At 47.3% G+C, this 20823-nt stretch overlaps 1 protein-coding gene across 1 annotated transcript in view; it reads left to right on the forward strand.

Annotated features, from left to right (window-relative positions):
• LOC311524754 (uncharacterized protein) overlaps positions 1–20823 on the forward strand; it is a 214824-nt gene that overhangs the window by 152688 nt on the left and 41313 nt on the right. Inside the window, exons 80-85 of the mRNA XM_084636213.1 lie at positions 1284–1364; positions 3414–3467; positions 3757–3810; positions 4205–4267; positions 6275–6337; positions 12700–12816. Of these exons, the coding sequence (XP_084492339.1) occupies positions 1284–1364; positions 3414–3467; positions 3757–3810; positions 4205–4267; positions 6275–6337; positions 12700–12816 (432 nt within the window). The remainder of the gene's footprint in view (positions 1–1283; positions 1365–3413; positions 3468–3756; positions 3811–4204; positions 4268–6274; positions 6338–12699; positions 12817–20823) is intronic.

Raw genomic sequence — 20823 nt, forward strand, 5'->3', positions numbered from 1 at the left:
AGCCGGCTTGCGCTCGTTCGCCGGGCATTGAGTGCTCTGCGGTCAGTCATCATTGCCGAAGTGGGAATGAGTCCAACTTCAGTCAGCAGAAATGTTGGAGTTCTTAATTGTGAAGTTGAAGGTGGCAAAACTAGATAAATAAAACGGCAGCTGAACCAGCAGCCTTTGAAATGTTGGACATTTCTATTCACTCAGTACCCAGGCCTGGCTGCTGGGTCAAACTGTGGGCTCAAGCTTTGCGAAGATGTCATTGTAATCGTTGATCTCAAAGTGTCACTATCCCCATTTTGCAGATTTGGGAAACTGAGGCATGGATTGAGTAAGTGGCTTGCCCAAAGTCTTACAGCAGGCCAGTGGCAGAGCCAGGAAGCAAACCCAGAGCTCCTGCTCCCAGTCCAGTTCCAAAGGAAATTGCAGTGAAAGGTGAAACTTTGCACAACTTCACGTAGATTTTTCCAGTGCAAACGTTTGACCTTTTTTTTTGAGATACTTGGAGAATAAGCTCATAGGGTGCATGGCAAAGTACAGCTGGATGAAACTCAATAGCCCTGCCTCAAACAGCCGCAAGGTAAAACCAGGAGGTGGTGACAATATGGAACTGATAAAAGAATCACTGGGTGAAATTCTTTGGCCTCCTGGTCAGATTAGAGGAACATAATGGTCCATTGTGGCCTTCAAATCTATGAATTTATGCACTTCTCAGAATTGCTGCTGTTTATTTTCTTTATTTGCAAATTTCATGCACAGACAAGATCGTACCCAATAGAGAAACTGGGGTAGGGGGAAATTGACTTTCCCTGTTTTCATAGTAATATCGTGCTTTCATTGGCAGATAGATCCAAATTTTGCTTCAGACCAACTTCACAAGTGTGTGTGAATCTCCATTCATCTTTGTGCACCCCTCGCTCCCGAAATAAAAACGGGTCACTTTGCTCAATTTGGTATTCAGTGCTTGAATGCACATTTATCACTGAACTGTGTTGTGGCCCCATAGCAACGCATTCAACTGCCGTGTGCCTCAGTTTTCTCATCTATAAAACAGGGATAATAAAACTTATCTCACATGTGCAAGGCTTGACCTGTGCAAAAGCCTTGGAGACCCTCGGGGGACCGTGCGATATGAATACAAAGTGGTAGCATTCATATTACTCCATTTTTTTCGGCTTCTGATCTGTGCTTAGGAGGACACACCGCCTTCGCCCTACAATTTAGTTTTTGTTTATGCAGCCAGAAGCCTCACAGCAGTCAGCATGAAGAAATTAATATTACTCCTCTTGTAACAGGGCATGGCTGGCCTCGAGGGGAAGAATGGAATCAAAGGAGCTAAAGGTGACCGAGGTCTGCAGGGTCAAAAGGGGGAACCGGTGAGTCTCGCAAAGAAAGACAAAGGGATATTTTGAAGGCTGAAAAAGTGGCTTGGTCCTTTTTCCAGTGTTGCCAACCCCAAGGTGTTCAAAAATCAGGAGTCAGGCTCACCAAAAATCCCGCGATTGGCTTTAAAATCATGCACCAATAAAAGATGTGGGGTTCTTTTATTTGCCTTCTGCTTTTTGAGCCATTAGGGTGCACCGGGGGTCACATTTGGAAGCTTCCTCCACAGCTGTGAGGGCTAGAAACTGACTTTTTATTTAAGACTGAAGGCTGAAATCATCACAGCTCCACGTGACTCCAGGAGCTGGGGCTTTAAGGAAAACAATAATTATCATGAGATTCATGACAAAATCAGGAGAGTTGGCAACACAGCTTTTCTGACCCAGATTCAGAATCCCCCTCCGACCCCCTCCCCCAAAACGAATCCTCGGCTTTAGGCACAGGCCCTCAAGTGCTTTTGTTGTTGTTTGTGAGACTTGCTGTAAGCAAAATTACTGCAAGACACTCCTGGAAAACTCTGAACTATGCTGTGGGCAGATTCTCAGCAGGTATAAATTGGCGTAGCTCCCTTGGACATTGATTAACCACCACTGAGAATCTGCCCTGAGTCTCTGATGTGACAGAGTTTTAAATTCTCCCATGGCAAGTTCAGCTTTCCAGATGTTTACCTGCATGTTACTTCCAAGCACGATATCCACAGCGCTGGTAAAACCGATGTGGGGAGAAGGGGGAAAAAAATCAGCCAGTTGCCCGTTCCACAAACAGGATAACATCCAATGAAGTGGGCTGTAGTCCACAAAAGCTTATGCTCAAATAAATTTGTTAGTCTCTAAGGTGCCACAAGTCCTCCTGTTCTTTTTGCGAATACAGACTAACACGGCTGCTACTCTGAAACCTGTCTAATAACTGTTCGCAGTAGCAGCACTGATATGAGCTTTCCAAACCTCTAGACACTCACGGCCGTTCATTATTCCAATCCACTCGGCATCGGGAGTCCCCATAAAACAAGCTGCCACCCTGTGACGAGTGATGGCACTTTGTCTGCCTCATCACGCTCCAACCATATTCCCGGCAGCTGTGTAGAAATCAGGAGATTGCTTGCGACACGAAGACGACAGAGAATTACCAAGAGGGAGAGTCACTTTGTGTCCGAGTGTACTCTGCTATCGTGTGTTTTGTTGTGTTTTCCATCCCAGAGGTGGCTGCATTTCTGTGGGGGAAATGATTCCTTTATACCAGCTTCTAAAATGCAGTGGAGCCTTTGGGGCAAAAGGGGCAATATAAATTGAAGATGATGCTGTTAGGAGAGCTGTATTTTTAACTTTCTAGTGGCATATCATTGTGTGTACGTGTGTGTATCTCACACACACACACTGGGGCAGTGCAAGACTCACCACCGTGGTGCCTCCTGCTGGCCATTCTGGAATTAGCTCAAGTCCTTCCACAGGGCGCCCTCCTCCGGTGGTGTCTCACTCACCATTACTCCCGCTTTGCTGTCTCCACCTCTCTGGGACCTGCGTCACTCCCTGGACTGCGGGGTCCTCTTCTGGACCTGTCGGGAGTCTATAGTCCGGCCACTCGCCTCGGTGACTGCTGCAGTCACCAGTCTAGTCCTTTGCTCCAGGGGCAAGCTGCAATCTGTTTTGGCTGCTTCCCTCAGGGCAAGTGGGGGCAGCCCTAACACTTTATCTGACCTTCCTCCAGGGCCCCAGTCTGGCAGCGGCCAGCCAGAAGCTCCTTCTTCTCTGCTACCCTGCCTAGCACTGCTCTAGCCATGGTGCTCCTAGGCAGCCAGTCCTTCTCCCTAGCAGGCCAAGGGGAGACTTCCTTCTGCTCTGTTGAGCAGCCCTTTATATATAGCCCCTGCTGGCCCTGATTGGCCACTGCAACAAGCCACCTCCCAATTGGCTCGCTTTAGTGAGCCCTCCTCTAATTGGAAGGTTCTGCACAGGCTTCGTCTGGCCTGCTTCAACCCTTCCTCCCTGTGTGGGACAACTGCCCCGCTACACACCCACACCTTGATTTTTTTGTCTTTTATTCAGGGAGCGAAAGGTGATCCTGGTATAACTGGAGACCTTGGACGGAAAGGATCTAAGGTAAGAAACGGGCATCATCACAGAAATAATGAGTGCTTTGGCTATTCTCCGGGGGGTGCAGCAAATATGAAAACTGGTTGACCTGAATGATTGTAGAAAATGGCAAATGGACCACTCCACTAGGTAGGTAAATGGCAGGTGAAGAAGAGAGCAGTGCAGTGTTTACACAAATCTGTAGAATGGCTCTGTTAAGCCATGCATGAGTTAATGCTGGCCCTTTGCACAGGGGTGGATATCACTGTGTTTTGTCCTACTTATCTTTACCAGCTACCTGTCATTTCTCTCCAAGGGCTTACTTGGTTTTCCCGGGCAGATGGGTAGCCCTGGTGCAGATGGAATAAAGGTGAGGGCTTTTTATTGTTCTTCCTCCTTTTAACATTAGTTTAAAGGGGATCTAGCGCAGGTGAAGTGAACGCCCATGACAGCTCAGGGCAATGAGGTCCTCCTAGTTATCTGCAGGTCAGGCACAGCACTGGGCCATGACAGAGCCCGTCATCATGTCCTGCCAACCTGTCTCAGACCCAACCCGAGAAGCTACCCGTAGGTCTGAGAGCAGACGTCGCACATCCCATGATCCATTCTGTTGGCAGCGGAGCCACTCACCAGTTTTGAGGAGGTTTAATCACACCTATTGCAAAAATCAGGTTTTCACATGCATTAACTGCCCCATCATCTTTCTAATCAGTGCCTTCTGTTCCCAACCTGCTCACATTTGCAGTATCTTGTTCCACGTGCAGGGTGAGACTGGCAGCCCTGGAAAACCAGGGATACCAGGGTCAGACGGACTGCTTGGGCCAAAGGTGAGTGGGAAAGCCCCTCTTCTCTCTCAGATGGAAGCTTTGTACGGGCATTACAGGTCTCTGAAATTAAATTACCCAACGCCCATGTCCCTCTCCATGGGCTTGTCTAGGGACAGAAATGACACTGATTTAACACAATCTGCTTCTAAATGGATGCAGTTAAGTCAGCGCAAGCTCGTGTGTGGACGTGCTTAAATGGGTTTCAGACTGGCTGGTTTTAGCTTAAATTCAGTTTGTTACCAAATATAGTTAAATGGCTGCAAATTTCGGTCAGTTGACCAGGCCTAGTGACATAGGTGCTGGAACTAGGGAGTGCGGCAGCAACCCCTGGCTTGAAATGGTTTCCATCATATACAGTTGCAGCCGATGACGTGGGCTGTAGCTCACGAAAGCTCATACTCAGATAAATTGGTTAGTCTCTAAGGTGCCACAAGTCCTCCTGTTCTTTTTGCGGATACAGACTAACACGGCTGCTACTCTGAAACCTGTCATGTATAGAGTTTCCAGTTTGGTTCAATGGCTCTCAGCACCCCCACTATACAAATTGTTCCAGCACCCCTGCCTAGTGAACACTGTTGGGGGGGGGTCTTTTTGAACAGCAACAGAAAAAGTGTCTGTCAACGAGTTCTGGGTTTGGTTCTTGATTTTTGTTTTCTTTTCTTACCTCCATGGCTGGTCAGGGAGGGTGGGGACAGGGCCGGCTCTAGGCACCAGCAGAACAAGCAGGTGCTCGGGGCGGCACATTTCTAGGGGCAGTATTCCGGCACCGGCCATGCTGCCCCTAGAAATGTGCCCCTGCCACCCCAGCTCACCTCCACCTGCTCCCCTGAGCGCACCGCCGCCTCCGCTCCGCTTTCCCCCCTCCCTCCCAGGCTTGCTGCACGCGAAACAGCTGTTTGGCGCGGCAAGCCTGGGAGGGAGAGAGGGAGGAAGGAGAAGCCGAGCGGCGGCATGCTCGGGGAAGGCAGCAGTGGTGGAGCGGAGGCGAGCTGGGGCGGGGAACGGTTCCTCTACCCCCCCCCACCCATTACTTCCTGCGCTCCCCCCAACCCTCGCTCCCCTCCGCTCCGCCCGCTCCCCTGAACGCCCTGCCTCTCCCTCGCCTGAGAGGGAGGGGGGAGAAGTGGAGCAGCGGCATGTTCAGGGGAGCAGACGGAGCGGAGGTGAGCTAGGGCGGGGAGTTTTGGGGGGGAAGCCGCAGGATGCAATGTGGGGGGAGGGAATGCGGCACGTCCGGAGGAGGAGGCAGGGTCAGGGATTTGGGGAACAGATTGGGAAGGGGTGGAGTTGGGGCAGGGGGGCCACAAAAAAAAAAGTGGGGGTGGCCAAAATTTTTTTTGCTTGAGGCGGCAAAAATCCTAGAGCCGGCCCTGGGTGAGGAAGGTGTCAAGCTTTGCCAGCCAATGCATTAGTTAGCTTGCTCTGAGCCCTCGCTCAGGGCCTGATCCGGAGCCCATTGAAGTCAATGAGTTCTTTCCATTGACTTGAACGGCATCAAACCGGACCCTCATTGTGTCAAACCAGAGCTGGTAACTTGCCAACGTGTCTGCCGCCAGCGACACACCCAGCTGGAGGGGTCGCAGAGGGAGTCAGGCAGACGCTGCATCTTACTTATCAAGATTTCTGCTGGGCTAACCAGATTCTACTAAACGCAAACTGCAACCGACTGATTCAATAGGGCGCAATGACAACATACCTGACCCTGTGACAGTCTGGCACCTGGGTGGAATGTCATGCACGTGTGGGAAATTGGCTTGTTTGATAAGGAAAACCAGAAACCTCGAGTTTTGTTGCTGACAACCCACCATGCTTTATTTTTCACTCTCCCAAAATAGATCTGCCATCTTGGGGAACCTAGCGACATCTAATGATTCTTTCCTGCGTTAAGCGATACTAGGGCCCATTAAAAATAGCAGGTGCACTAGTCACTGAATTACAGCTCGCTTGGTAAATGACAGACGGGGCGGGTCATGCCTTGGCTTTGACTTTTCTCTTGTCTACCTCCAGGGTGAGCGAGGAATGTCAGGTGCAGATGGCCCCATGGGAGTTTCTGGGGAGAAAGGAGAAAAGGTTAGTACTCTCAAGAGAACACCGAGAGGCCATGTTTTGAATGAACCATCCATCACGTGGAGTTAACAAAATTATACACTGCTAGATCGCATGTACCCTTTTCAGAGGGCAAGTGTCACCTGTCTTAAGCATTAAGCTTGGACTTGGGGAGATGTCTCCTTAAGTTCACTCTGTGGTGATGCATTTAACCCTTGGGGTTGGTCTACTGCCTTATCTAGCTCGGTATAGTTAAAGTGGTACAAATCCCCTAGTGGGGATCCAGTTATAGCAGCATAAAGGTGCTTTATACCAGCATAGCCGTTCCTATGCAGAAAGGAGAATACGCTATATTGGTATAAGATACCTTCATGCTGGTATAACTGCGTCCACACTAGGGGATGTTTTGGTAAAACTTTGCACCCCTAACTGACATAGTTGTACTGGTACAAAATCTTTGTGTAGATTAGGGCTTGGAGTGGGCGCCCTGGTGGGGTATGATATGGTGTATGCACCCCTGGGCCATTTTTGTAGAATCGCCAATTGATCTTAAAGGACTGAAATATACACAACGTAGACTCTTTACCCCCAACATATTGGGCCTGATTCTCCTTTCATTCGTACCAATTTAATGCAGTTTAATTTAAATTGCTCCCTGGAGTCACTCCTGACTTACACTGGTTTAAGCCCCTGAAGAATCGGGTCCACTGTATTCTGCAGATGTACTGATATAAGAGGTAAATAAAACTCTGGCACTGTGTAAGTGAGGAGGTGTGATCTACACTGCCGTGCCTGCTCATACTGAAGGCTCGTCAATTACAGCAGGGGTGTCGTTTTTATTTATTTCATTCTTTGTGCCGGGACTCGAGGTCCAGGTTCTGTGAGATGGTGATGGCACCCAAAGCAGAGCAGGGCAGGGGAGGGAAATGCTTCCCAGCCTTGCAGCTCCCTGGACGAGCTTGAAAAAAACATCCTCTGCACAAATATTTGCATCAGTTGTAACAATGGGGATGTTTTTAAGAGGTCCAGGCCCCCTCAGCCAAAGTTCCTAAGTAGGGAAAGACTTGGAAAGCTTTCAATCAAATCTGTTCACCTCGATGCACCTCCAGATGTCTCCTGATTTCCCCGCAGCTGCCTGTTCCCCTTCTTCCCATTGGCCTCTCCTCTTCTCCTATCCCCCATGCTGCTTCTGCTCCTTCCTACCATCTACCCTTCCTGTGCAGCCACTGTGTGTAATCCTCACCTGCCCATCTGTCCGCTATACCCGCTCCTGCCTCCCAAGCTGTCTGCCTGCTGGCAGGTCAAGTTCCCACCATCCACCTGCTCTACAGTCCTGCTCCGTAGGAACATAACTGGAAGGGTCCTCCTGGGTCATCATCTCCAGTGCCCTGCTATTGCAGGTAGCCACGTTGGTGCACCCGAGGTCTGTCTCTATAACAATGGTAATTTGGGGGCCAAGCCTGCTTCCATTGACGCCAGCGGCAGTTAATGAATATGAAATGTTGTGGGTTATGAATGTGAGCTAAAGTTTAAATATTTTAGAAATAAGTCGTAGTAGGATGATTAGATTTGGCTGTTGCTTATCCTTTAATAGAAATCATCTTCCAATATGTTAAAGGCTGTTATAAAAGAGGATGGGGATCAATTGTTCTCCACGTGCACTGACGGTAGGACAAGAAGTAATGGGCTTAATCTGCAGCAGGGGAGATTTAGGTTAGATAGTAGGAAAATCTGTCTAACTAAGTTAAGCTCTGGAACAGGCTTCCAAGGGAGGCAGTGAAATCCCCATCATTGGAGGTTCTTAAGAACAGGTTGGACAAACACCTGTTAGGGGTGGTCTAGGGTTATTTGGTCCTGCCTCAATGTGGGGGGCTGGACTTGATGACTTCTCGAGGTCAACATTTCTGTGATTCTATGAAGTTCATAAACTTACCAAGCTCCATCTGAAAATGAGTTAGGCTTCTTGTCCCCACTACTCCTACTGGAAGGCTGTTCCAAAACCTCGCTCCTCTGATGGTTGGAAACCTTCTCAATTTCAGTCTAAATTTATTCATGGCCACTTTAAACCCATATGCTCCCTTGGCCTACTTGTGCTCCTGCTTCTTCCAGCCCTGCCTACCTCTACAATTCTCTCATGCTCCTCGATTTCCACACCCTCACTGCTTAGCTCCCCTTCCACCAACCTTCTTGGCTCTCCTCCCAAACTACTCTTCCCGCCCTGCACACTCTGGCAGCTCCTCCCCATGCTCCTTAGCAGTTGCTGAGGGGATAATGTCAGGGACTGCCAACTCTAATGACTTATCCGGAGTCTTCTTGCCATATATATGGTGTTTTTTCTTAAAGCCCCAGCTCCCAGAGTCACGTGATTACCTTAGAATCTCAACTTTCATTTAAAGAACTGAGGCTAAGCTTCTGCCCCCTGTGGTGGAGGAGAAAAGCTTGAAAACGTGAAACCTACAGGCTCAAACACCAGAAAGCAAGTAAAGCAAACCCAAAAGGTGTTGTTTTTAAAGCCTCATGATTTTTAAGCCAATCTATTGTTTTTCCGGGGTCCTGACTTGTGAATGCTTGGGGCTGGCAGTGCTATGCCAGGGGAGCCTTTTTCTCAGCTATATTGTTTTATAATGTCACCGCATTTGTAATTTCTCATTCATAATGGTGCGTGCACGAGCATGTGTGAATTTAGTGATGGTGAAAGGTGCCAAGTGTAGGTGCTTGATGACCCCTTTTTATCCCACCATCAATGGTGCTGTCCTCTAGTGCCACCTCTAGGGTTGAAAAGGAAGTTCAGGCTCTTAGCACATTCAGTCCTGGGCTTCTCCACAGAGACTCTCTGCTAATGCCCATTGGGGGGATGGTTTTGAGGACATGGACAACTGTCCAGTTGGAATAACACTGAGACCCACCAATTCATTTCATGTAGGCCATTAAATCAGTCACTGCATGGCTGCAGCTTGAAGTCCACATTATCATAGTCTGTGGCTTAGTGCTGAAAGGACGTCTATTAGAGCAGGTTGGCAAACAGATTTCCTGTCCCATGAAACTTGGTGTGTTTTTTTTTAAATGGTCCCAAATCAGGGGAAAAAAGCCAAAATTTTGAATTTTTTTATGAACTGAAATTCCGGAAAACAATTCATTATGGGTCAATTGAAACGTTTCGTTTAACTTTCAGCCCTTTTCCTTGGTCTTATGTACAATTAAGTTTCAAAATGAAAAGTCATTTTGAAATGAAAAAGTGGAAGATTTGTTGCAGAAAGGTTGAAATGGGATGTTTTGACACGTTCTAAATGTTTTTTCCCATTGTTTTCTCTAAATGCAATTTTGTCAAAATTACATAAGAACATCAGAATGGCCAGATTAGGTCAGACCAAAGGTCCATCTAGCCCAGTATCCTGTCTTCTGACAGTGGCCAGTGCCAGGTGCCTCAGAGGGAATGAATAGAACAGGGCATCACCGAGTGATCCATGCCGTCGCTCATTCCCTGAAACAATTTTGCGGAAAAAAAAAATAATAATTTGGTTTTGTTGAAACATTTTCTGATGGTTAACTGGTGGGATGCAAATTTTCCAACCAGCTCTATTGTATTTCCCTTGGCCAGTCACTGGAGCCGTTCATTTATTCTCTGCAGTTGCAGACTACACCCATATCTAGATTATTGCTGCTTTTGTACCCTAAAGAGTTTTTGACATTAAAACAGCTTTTCTGTTCACCTTTACAGATTTTCTCACATTACAGAAAAATTCCCCTGAATTGAATTGCACACACTCTATTCTTGTCACAATCGAATTGGGGCATTATTATGCGTGTTGGAAATTTATCTGAAGGAGAATTCATGCGGTCTGTTTCTCTTCTTCGCCGTAAATGGTGTTTCTAAATGGTGTCATTATCAAGGCTTATCAAAACTCAAGTATATTGTTTTTTTTTTAAACTTTGAAATCCAGGCTATGGACAAATTCAGCTCTTAAAATTCCAGCCATCAGAATTGCTCAACGACAATGCAGATGTATTAGTAACACAATTAACGTAGCATACCTGCCTGTCTGCTACTAACTAGCGAGGGGAAATGCAGAAGGATAGAAAGCTACAGGGAGGGGAGAAGAGATTAAGGGAGCAGGTTGAAGAGAGAAAGAGAGCATAGTTTACCTGGGAAAGGAGATAAATAAGAGGGGACATGATAAAGCTATTTAAAATAATGAAGAGGATAGAGACAGTAGCTTGAGAGCTTCTTTTCTCCCAGTCTCACTTCTCAAGGACAAGGAGACATGCAGTTAAATTAAAAGTGGCACATTCAAAACTGATCAAAGGAAGCATTTTTTTTCACTCAGTGTGTAATTGGGCTGTGGAACTCATTGCCACAGGAAGCTGTTGAGGCCAAACCATTGCCAAGAGTCAGAGGAAGTTGGACCTCTATATAGATAGCAAAAATATCCAGAGTTTTAATGGTTAATGCAAAAAAATTTGGAAAGGGAAATAAAACCTCAGTGCATCAGGGCTCAGTTCAATCTCTGCTAGGGATTAGGAGGACACCTTCATTGGGAGCAGATTATCCCGCTTCTTCCTACTGTGGGTTTCTTGCACTTTCCTCTGAAGCATCTGTTTGGACCCTGTTGGAGACGGGATTCTGGAGTGGATGGACCATGGATCAGGACTAGCTTGACCATGGGATCCTATAAAAGAAGAGAGAGAAGAAGAGTTTCATACTTTTTTCTTGCTAGGTTGCTTTAGAAGTTCTAGCCTTGTGGCTACCCAGCCTGCCACCCACTCTTGTGAGCGCCTCCTTTGCATTGCGGCCACGCACGAGCTTATGCAAGTCAGCGCCTGAGATACAATTAAACTGAGAGTCACCGGGGGTCACTTGTGCTAAATGGGAAACCAGGCTCTGTTGGGCTGGGGAATGCATTGCATCAATCATGTCGGGGGGCTCCCGTCTTGATCCTCCAACACTCAGTGACCCGACTGACTCACACTCCATCTCATTCCCAAGAGAGCTTTGCTTTGGAGCAATTGGGGAGGGGGAGGGAAGGAGCTGACTCTCCCTTCAGAATAGTTTAATGTGACTCTCTTTTACTTTAGATGGATGGGCTTCTATTTTTAGTGTTCAAAAGAAACAGCTGCATGAATTAGAAATGCAGTCTGGCTGAGTCACTGAGGTCTTCCCCTCCACCTCCTTCAAGTTCTTCTCTCTCTTCTCCTAGCAACTTCAGGAGAATTCTCATTAGTGCAGATTAGTGTGCATTTAATGGCTCAAGTATTGATAACTGAGCCTTTCCACCTCTGGGCTTGCTGACTCATCCAGCCATGGGGAGTGAGAAGCATGTTTCCCTTCAGGGGGTGTTGGGTGGCACATGTTAAATGAGTTGGGCATCTCACTTTAGCGCCCTCAGCTGGATGGTGTCCATGTCACAAAGTAATGAGGGTGTGGCCATTGTGAACACTGTCACAATCGGCACGTTTGGTGGCAGCCTCTGAAGAAAGGTCGGGGATTAAATGGGCCAGGAAGTCTGAACAACCCTCTCAGACCTACAGATGGGCACACTAGAGGGTGGAAGCACATTGGCAGGGCAGGCACTGGCAGGCAGGATGGTCTAGTGGAAAGGGCACAGGACTTGGACTCCCAAGAGCTGGGTTTAATTTCTGGGTCTGGCATAGACTCCCTGCCTGACCTTAGGTGAGTCACTTAATCTACATTGCACCTCAATTCTCCGTCTGTACAATGGGGATAAAAGCACAGCCCTACCTTTCAGCGGGGGTTGTGAGGATCAGTACATCTGTGAGGTACTCACATCTGTGAGGTGCTCAGTGATGGGACCCAGGTGAGCACCTAGATGGTTAGTCACTGTTCTGTGGGTAAATAGAAGAGTTCAGATGCCAAGACCATCAACATTGTTCCTTAGCAGAGGCTGTACCCACCTGCACCTGGCATTGACAGGGGAATGGAAATGGGTATTGTCAAGAAAATTTCCCCACCCCCATTAGTCTCTTAGCATAGGGGGGCTCTTTGGCGAGAGTTTCTCTGAGATAACAAGGTTGCTCTGGGAGTTTCATCTGATGCAAATGTATTTGTCCTGCTGTTTTGACCGTTACAGCAGAGGGCATGGCACAGAGACATAACTCTGTAGTGAGTGCAAGGGATGGATTAACTAAGCACTGCGTCTGTGCTGGCAAAGGGCATCCCTTCCCCCCCCACACACACACTCAAATCATTTCACTGCATTATTAATAGGACAACCAGATGTAAAGGGTTAATATATTTCCCACTGTCAGTAATCCCACTGAAAGCATGTTCTCGGTAGGCCTTTGCAAACCCCCATCTTCCGGGGGGCGCGTCTATACTCGTTTGTATTTGAAGGGAAGTCTCTGACCCACTTTCTGTTTGGCATTCTCAGGGGGCCAAGGGAATTCCTGGCTTGGGCGGATTTAAAGGGAAGGTTGGATTCCCGGGGAAGACTGGTGTGGCTGGACCTCCTGGATCTCAAGGACCACAAGGTGACCCGGGACCACAGGTAAGACATTCTGGGCAGATTGCATTAGATGCTCTGCAGAATTCATATCGCTCCAGCCACTGACTAGAGGGGTGTGAGCTAGCGGGCTGAGTGCAGCCTGAAAGCCAAGGCCAGTCACTTGCAGCCTGCTTTTCAGGGGAGCTGAGCATCCATATACCCCACTGGCTTCGGCTTTTAAGAGTCTGTAACTGTAGGAGAGAAAGAGAGCCTGGAGCACGGGGCCTGGTGCAAGATCTGAGGCCTGCACAAGAGGCTGTGAACCAAACTCAGGCCATATATTAAAGCAGATGTTTACAAGTTCACTATATGACCTTTGCAAAAGCATTTCCAGTGTCACTAAAACACAGGCACTCCTAAGAAGTGACAGATATTGGGTACATGCGAGAACACACTCCAAAAGCTTAGTGCAGGGACATCCTGGCCTAGCGCCAGATAATTGGGTCTGCTAGAGGTAACAGGGATGTTGTGCCGGAGACACCTGGAGCATGATACAAGGGGAGGTAACAAGCAGATGTCATGAAATACATAAGATGGTATGAGAGTTGTTTGTCTCCGTCTATAAATATTGGGATGCTTCGCCTTAACCCTTTGTGTGGCCTTGGGGACAGCAGAAATTCCCGCTGCTGACTAACCCGTTCCTTGCCACTGGACACTCGTGTGTTAGTGTCCCTGTAACCCTGGAGCCAGGGCGCTAGTACTGTGTCGTGAGGGCAATAAACCTGGCCGAGTGCCTTTATCACTGAACCGTGCCAGTGGTCATTCTTTCTGGGTAATATGATCGAGGTCTCCTGAACCAACTATCTGCGCAGGGCTGGGCCAGCATACGGACAGCACACGGGCACCTAACTGACAACAATAAGCGATGTAGCCAGCTCTAACCACGGCCTTCTCCACAGACAGCATGGCAGATAACAGAGCTTGGCCCTCACCAGCAGTCTCTGGGGCATATGGTAACCCAAAAAGCAAGATTTAAAATCGGTGGTGAGAGGGGAAATAACCAGTTGAAGCAAAACTCTTCACAAAAGGCTCACATGTGTAAACCACTTGAAAGGTCCCCCCTGCGGGCTACTGACTCAGTAAGAGGAAGGACAGACCCATGGTTATAGTGTTAGCCTGGAATGTGGGAGACTCCCTGCTCTGCCACAGACTCCCTGTGTTACCTTGGACAAGTCACTTAGCCTCAGTTCCCCATCTGTACCATGGGGGTATTGGCAGCCTTGCCGGGGCATTGTGAGGATAAATACTGCCCGTCACTATGGCAACAGGGGCCAGTTAGATACTGCTTGGAAAAGGTACTTAAGCAACAGGAAGGTTGAGAACTGTAGGTGGGCATGACAGACCCTGTGCCCTCCAGTCCTACTGGACTTCAGTGGGCTTCTGCTTGCTACACAGAGCCTCCTGGCGAAAGCACATTTAGAACCAAAGAAAGCCCTGAGGGGTGGCGTGGGCTGGAGGTGTCTCAAACCTTGCTCAACGTGGGAACGTGAACTCAGCAGTCCAGGTGCAGGGTTTGCTGCTGCTCTTGTTCTTTTAACTCTTCAAGGTGAGCAGGACGTGCCTGCGCAGAGATAAAGAACTAAGACGGCTAGACAGCTGCAGGAGATCCAAGTTCTGACCCTGGCTCTGCAACCTCCTTGTTCCGTGATCATGGACAAGTCACTTAACCTCTCTGTGCATCAGCTCCCCATGTATAAAATAGGGATAACAACATGCCCGTTCTCCCATCCTTTTCCTGTCTATGGTGGAAAGTCTCCAGGGTAGGAACTGGCACCTAAATAAGAAAGGAAAGCATGGTAAATTTTAAGCTGCTAGCACAGTGAATGTACCCCGACAACTCTAGACATTTGCGGTATTTGGTGCCTACATTTCTGAAGCAGTTGGATGCTTTAAAGCTCTATTTGTGGGTCATCTTTAAGATGTGTCTTTGCACACAAAACACGCTGGGCTCCTTTTGAAATATAACAAAAAGACTTGGAAATGAGACATGCTAATGCTATTTAGGAATGTGAACGTCCTGCCCCCGGATTTTATGATAATGAAGAGTCCAGGCAAGCATAATACAGCAGAGGATACTGTAGATTAATACTAATCAGCAACCCATGAGCATCATTTATTAAATAAGCAAGAAATCTGCCAATGAAACAGGACTAAAAATAAAAACATACCTCTCGACTGTGCTGCGGGGAATGGCTGAGTTTCAGCCTTCAGCGAGACGATAAAGGTAAATGAATGTCAAAAGAATCGAGAACATGAGAAATGCTTAGAAGAGGTAAATGTCTGAAAGTCCAACTGTTTCCCATAAATTAATCTGTAAATGGCCATTTAAAAATCATAGAATCATAGAATATCAGATTTGGAAGGGACCTCAGGACGTCATCTAGTCCAACCCCCTGCTCAAAGCAGGACCAATCCCCAACTAAATCATCCCAGCCAGGGCTTTGTCAAGCCTGACCTTAAAAATATCTAAGGAAGGAGATTCCATCACCTCCCTAGGTAACGCATTCCAGTGTTTCACCACCCTCTTAGTGAAAAAGTTTTTCCTAATATCCAACCTAAACCTCCCCCACTGCAACTTGAGACCATTACTCCTCGTTCTGTCATCTGCTACCATTGAGAACAGTCTAGAGCCATCCTCTTTGGAACCCCCTTTCAGGTAGTTGAAAGCAGCTATCAAATCCCCCCTCATTCTTCTCTTCCGCAGACTAAACAATCCCAGTTCCCTCAGCCTCTCCTCATAAGTCATGTGTTCCAGTCCCCTAATCATTTTTGTTGCCCTCCGCTGGACTCTTTCCAATTTTTCCACATCCTTCTTGTAGTGTGGGGCCCAAAACTGGACACAGTACTCCAGATGAGGCCTCACCAATGTCGAATAGAGGGGAATGATCACATCCCTCGATCTGCTGGCAATGCCTCTACATATACATCCCAAAATGCCATTGGCCTTCTTGGCAACAAGGGCACACTGTTGACTCATATCCAGCTTCTCGTCCACTGTAACCCCTAGGTCCTTTTCCGCAGAACTGCTGCCGAGCCATTTGGTCCCTAGTCTGTAGCGGTGCATTGGATTCTTCCGTCCTAAGTGCAGAACTCTGCACTTGTCCTTGTTGAACCTCATCAGATTTCTTTTGGCCCAATCCTCCAATTTGTCTAGGTCCCTCTGTATCCTATCCCTACCCTCCAGCGTATTTACCTCTCCTCCCAGTTTAGTGTCATCTGCAAACTTCCTGAGGGTGCAATCCACACCATCCTCCAGATCATTTATGAAGATACTGAACAAAACCGGCCTGAGGACCGACCCTTGGGGCACTCCACTTGATACCAGCTGCCAACTAGACACGGAGCCATTGAGCCCGACAATCTAGCCAGCTTTCTATCCACCGTATAGTCCATTCATCCAGCCCATACTTCTTTAACTTGCTGGCAAGAATACTGTGGGAGACCGTGTCAAAAGCTTTGCTAAAATCAAGGAACAACACGTCCACCACTTTCCCCTCATCCACAGAGCCAGTTATCTCATCATAGAAGGCAATTAGACTAGTCAGGCATGACTTGCCCTTGGTGAATCCATGCTGACTGTTCCTGATCACTTTCCTCTCCTCTAAGTGCTTCAGAATTGATTCCTTGAGGACCTGCTCCATGATTTTTCCAGGGACTGAGGTGAGGCTGACTGGCCTGTAGTTCCCAGGATCCTCCTTCTTCCCTTTTTTAAAGATGGGCACTACATTAGCCTTTTTCCAGTTGTCTGGGACGTCCCCTGATCGCCATGAGTTTTCAAAGATAATGGTCAATGGCTCTGCAATCACATCAGCCAACTCCTTTAGCACTCTTGGATGCAGTGCATCCGGCCCCATGGACTTGTGCTCGTCCAGCTTTTCTAAATAGTCCCGAACCACTTCTTTCTCCACAGAGGGCTGGTCACCTCCTCCCCATGCTGTGCTGCCCAGTCCAGTAGTCTGGGAGCTGACCTTGTTCGTGAAGACAGAAGCAAAAAAAGCATTGAGTACATTAGCTTTTTCCTCTGTCACTAGGTTGCCTCCCTCATTCAGTAAGGGGCCCACACTTTCCTTGACTTTCTTCTTGTTGCTAACATACCTGAAGAAACCCTTCTTGTTACTCTTAACATCTCTTGCTAGCTGCAACTCCAGGTGTGATTTGGCCTTCCTGATTTCACTCCTGCATGCCTGAGCAATCCAGGCAAGCATAATACTATTATACTCTTCCCTGGTCATTTGTCCAATCTTCCACTTCTTGTAAGCACTATAAGTGAATAGGTGAGGGCTTATAGAATCATTGGACTGGAAGGGACCTCGAGAGTCCAGTCCTCTGTAGTGTGTCATGTTTCACACCAGAGGTGGCTGCATGTTGCATATCAGTGGTGCTGTGACTGGGTGACCGGGATGGGCCACACTGAAAATGTCACACTCAGGGAAGACTGCATGAAATAGGACAGACAAATCCCCAGAGCTAGTGGTTTACTCTATACTTAGATTCTCCAAACCAGTAACAAAAGAGCTTCTGCAGCACCACACCAATTAACCAGAAGCCAAACAAAGTCCCCCTTAGGCACTCCAGCCCTTGGCTCCCATCTAGGCAACCCAATCTAATATAGTGAGAGGTTATTGAAAACCTTTGTCACCAGATGTGACAAACTCCCAAAGGATCAGACACATGTCCCCAGGTTAATACGAATCTCAGATCTTACTCAAATATCATGCTCCAGTCAATCCTTAGTAAACTAACTAAAGATTTTAATAATAAAAGAAAAGAAGAGGGTTATAAATGATTAACAGACCATATACATACAAATGATTGCAAAGCCAGAATAGCTTGCTGGCTTGTAAGGTGTCTCTGGTAACTTCCAAAAGACTGGAAGGTCCTCAGTCCATAGTTCAAGATGCTCCATTTTTTGTAAATCCACAGTCCAGAGGATTAGAGCAGAAAAAGAGGCAAAATGGAGATCTTTCGGGGGTCTTTTATATCCTCTGCCATGTGCATGGAAAATTACCGTCCCAAACAAAGCCCACAGCCACTGTGTGTGGAAAATTACTGGCCCAAGATGGAGTCTAGGGTCACATGAGCATATCAGATGTTTTTACATGGTTTGCTGCATCACAGGGAAGTAGTCATTGGCTCCTTGCTGTCTGAGGCATCCGCAGGAAGACCTGCTGGGCGGGATGAGCTTCTTCAATCGCCCATTGTGAGAGCTGAGTGTCCTTGATGGACCATCAGTACAGAGCTGTCTAGCCCTGATGGAAATCCATCTGATGGGTGTCTCCCGGGAATACAGCACAGGGTTCCATAGCCAATAGTCATAACGTCTGCTATAAAGATGATACATGGATTTAACCAGGATAATCATACTTGATAGACTGTAACTTTTCCATTGACACCTTACATGATACACTTTGTACAAGATTTGTGGTTATAAATTATATAACAGTGGTAATATCAATGTATAAATAGTCATCTTTAATCAGACAGCATCACAGGTGGGTGAATTTGTTTCTGTGAAATACCTCCTGGAGGAAAGGTAAGTTGTGTGTCTCTGCTTCAGGAAAACAACACATTGGGGGAGGAAGGGGCAAAGACACAATGGTTTTGCTTTTAACCATTATGCCACGTTACCCAAGTACTTAAGACTCTCTCACCATCAGCCAGTCACTTGTGGGGCACGGGAGTAGGGAGGAATAAGGTATCATGTAGCAAATACCATCATGTAAAGAGATGCGGAGAATCTGATGTGCCGAGCTGGTGTGACTGATACAATTCCTATAATGTCTGTGCTAGACAAACAATAGAGGTTCTCCTGTGGAAGTCATTCATACCTCATTTCCTGGGATGACCCAAAATAGACAGACGGAAAAGCGGAACGCAGAGCAGTCCTGGGCTCATTGCGTCAGAATCAAACTGAAGCTTGGACCTCAAGAGTTCCATTTCCTTCATTAATCTAGGACACGTAGTTTCCAAGTGGTTCAAAATTTGGCCAAATGACTGAATGGAACGACTTCCAATGGAACAAGTTCCTGCTGGCTTCTGTTTGAGCATGGGATGCAAAGAGTGCTTCCAAATCCACTGTTTGAAATGAGCAATAATTAATCACAAGATAGTCCTCTCCTGGCTTCCACTGGACACCTATCTTGGACTACACAAAGGCAGTGAATATGTCTTTAGTGCAGCGTGCATGGATCTGCAGCCCGGTTTTTCCACGGCCCTGTACCGTGTGTCGTCATTTAAGTCTGTACAAAGTGAGTGGGGTTATGAAATGCTGGTAGAGCTTTATGCCCACTTTGGCACAGGTGTGTAGGTGTTGATGCAAGGTGCAGGGCAGTGGGCGATCATGCCCCTAGAGAGGAGACAACTAGATACGGGCAAATGAGGTGAACACAACTAATTCTAGCTTGCGTTCATTATGGTAATTGTCCGGTTTGATAGCTTAAGTATGTACTTGGAGATATTATAAAAGAGGGGCCTGATCTAGACAAAATATACTCTGTGATGCAGAAGCTCAGACAAAGTAACAGGTCTTCATTTGCTGAAGTATCTTTGGAACTAAAGATGGGCCTATATCGTCCCTTACTGTAGCAAACACCAAACCGCTATGGAAGAGCACGATGCAGAAACTGACCTCAGTGGTGCAGCAGGAAGCACATTTGGAGTCCTCTGGCTTATGAGGTGTAACTTCCTTTTTTGCTCTCCTTAGTTAAAATCCACACTCAGTTTTATCAGTCCAGATCCAGTCCAGATCAAGGTTCCCATCCAAGTTCCAAAACCCAGAGAAGAGGAGTTTACAATGGGAATAACACTTGTCCAGTGGTGCTATCCCAACGTTCATTAGCACTTTTTTTCTGCAATAGGAGGCGTGCAGTTAGCTTTGGCATGTTCACAGGGCCAAATCTTGCTCTCTGTTATGCCAGTGCATGGCTCCATGTGTTTTAGAGAGGTTGCAGAATTTGAGCCTCGTGTCCCAGATTGTCCCTTCGGCTTATGCAGGCAGAGGGGACCTCACTCAGGCTCAACTCCCTTCAGAGCATGCAAGGGAAGAAAGCAGCACTACACCATGCAGAAGACGTGTCCCAGAGCTTGGCTGAGCACAGAAGAAGGTAGCACAATGGGCTTGGCCATTCACACAGGCCGGAACTTTTATTCAGCCCCATGGATTTCCACCTGGCAGTCCCGTCTGGAGTTAAAGATTCCCAAAGCAGCTTCACCTCCTGTAGGATGCTATCCCCAGCTGCTACAAAGGAGCCATGCTGCATGGCGAAATGGACAGCAGAGCAGCGTGGAATGGGAGCCAACGCTGACAGGTCTGTTCCTGCTGCCATGAATTATGGGGTTCCCTTTCCTCATGGATCCCCTGGATCTGTGGAGTTGGGAGGCCTCGCCTCCTGCCAGCTCTCAATTCCTCCCTGCTGAGAAGATGCTTCCCTGGGAGTTCTAGCAGGAGAACCTCATGAAGATTTCTGGTCCCTTCACATGGGAAAACCACCTCTGCCCCAGAGCCATTAGAGCAGTGACCTACATTGAAATTTAGCATCATTGCGGTAGTTCCGTGCAGCCTGCATAGATACATAGTCATTGGAAACACTGGGTCAGATCCTGTTCCCATGAATTCAGGACAGGGTCGAGGTCAAGTAGTAAATGTCAGTGTGTTTGTAATGTCGTAAATGTCAGTGTGTTTGTAATGTCGTTCCATGCTTTGTGCTTCCATAGGGATTCATAGATTATAAAGCCAGGAGGGACCGTTTTGATCATCTAGTCTGACCTCTTGTATAACACAGGCCATAGGACTTCCCTGAATTAATTACTGTTTGAACTAGAGCAGATCTTGATTTAAAAGTGTGCAGTGATGAGAATCCACCACATCCATTTGTACCAATGGTTAATTACCCTCACTGATATGAACTTGCACCTTATTTCCAGTCTGAATTTGTCTAGCTTCAATTTCCAGCCTTTGGACAGTGTTATACCTTTTTCTGCTAGATTGAAGAGCCCATTATTAAATATTTG

The sequence above is a fragment of the Lepidochelys olivacea genome (genome assembly GCF_965140295.1).
Source record: "Lepidochelys olivacea isolate rLepOli2 genome assembly, chromosome: 1".
NCBI classification, from domain to species: domain Eukaryota; kingdom Metazoa; phylum Chordata; order Testudines; family Cheloniidae; genus Lepidochelys; species Lepidochelys olivacea.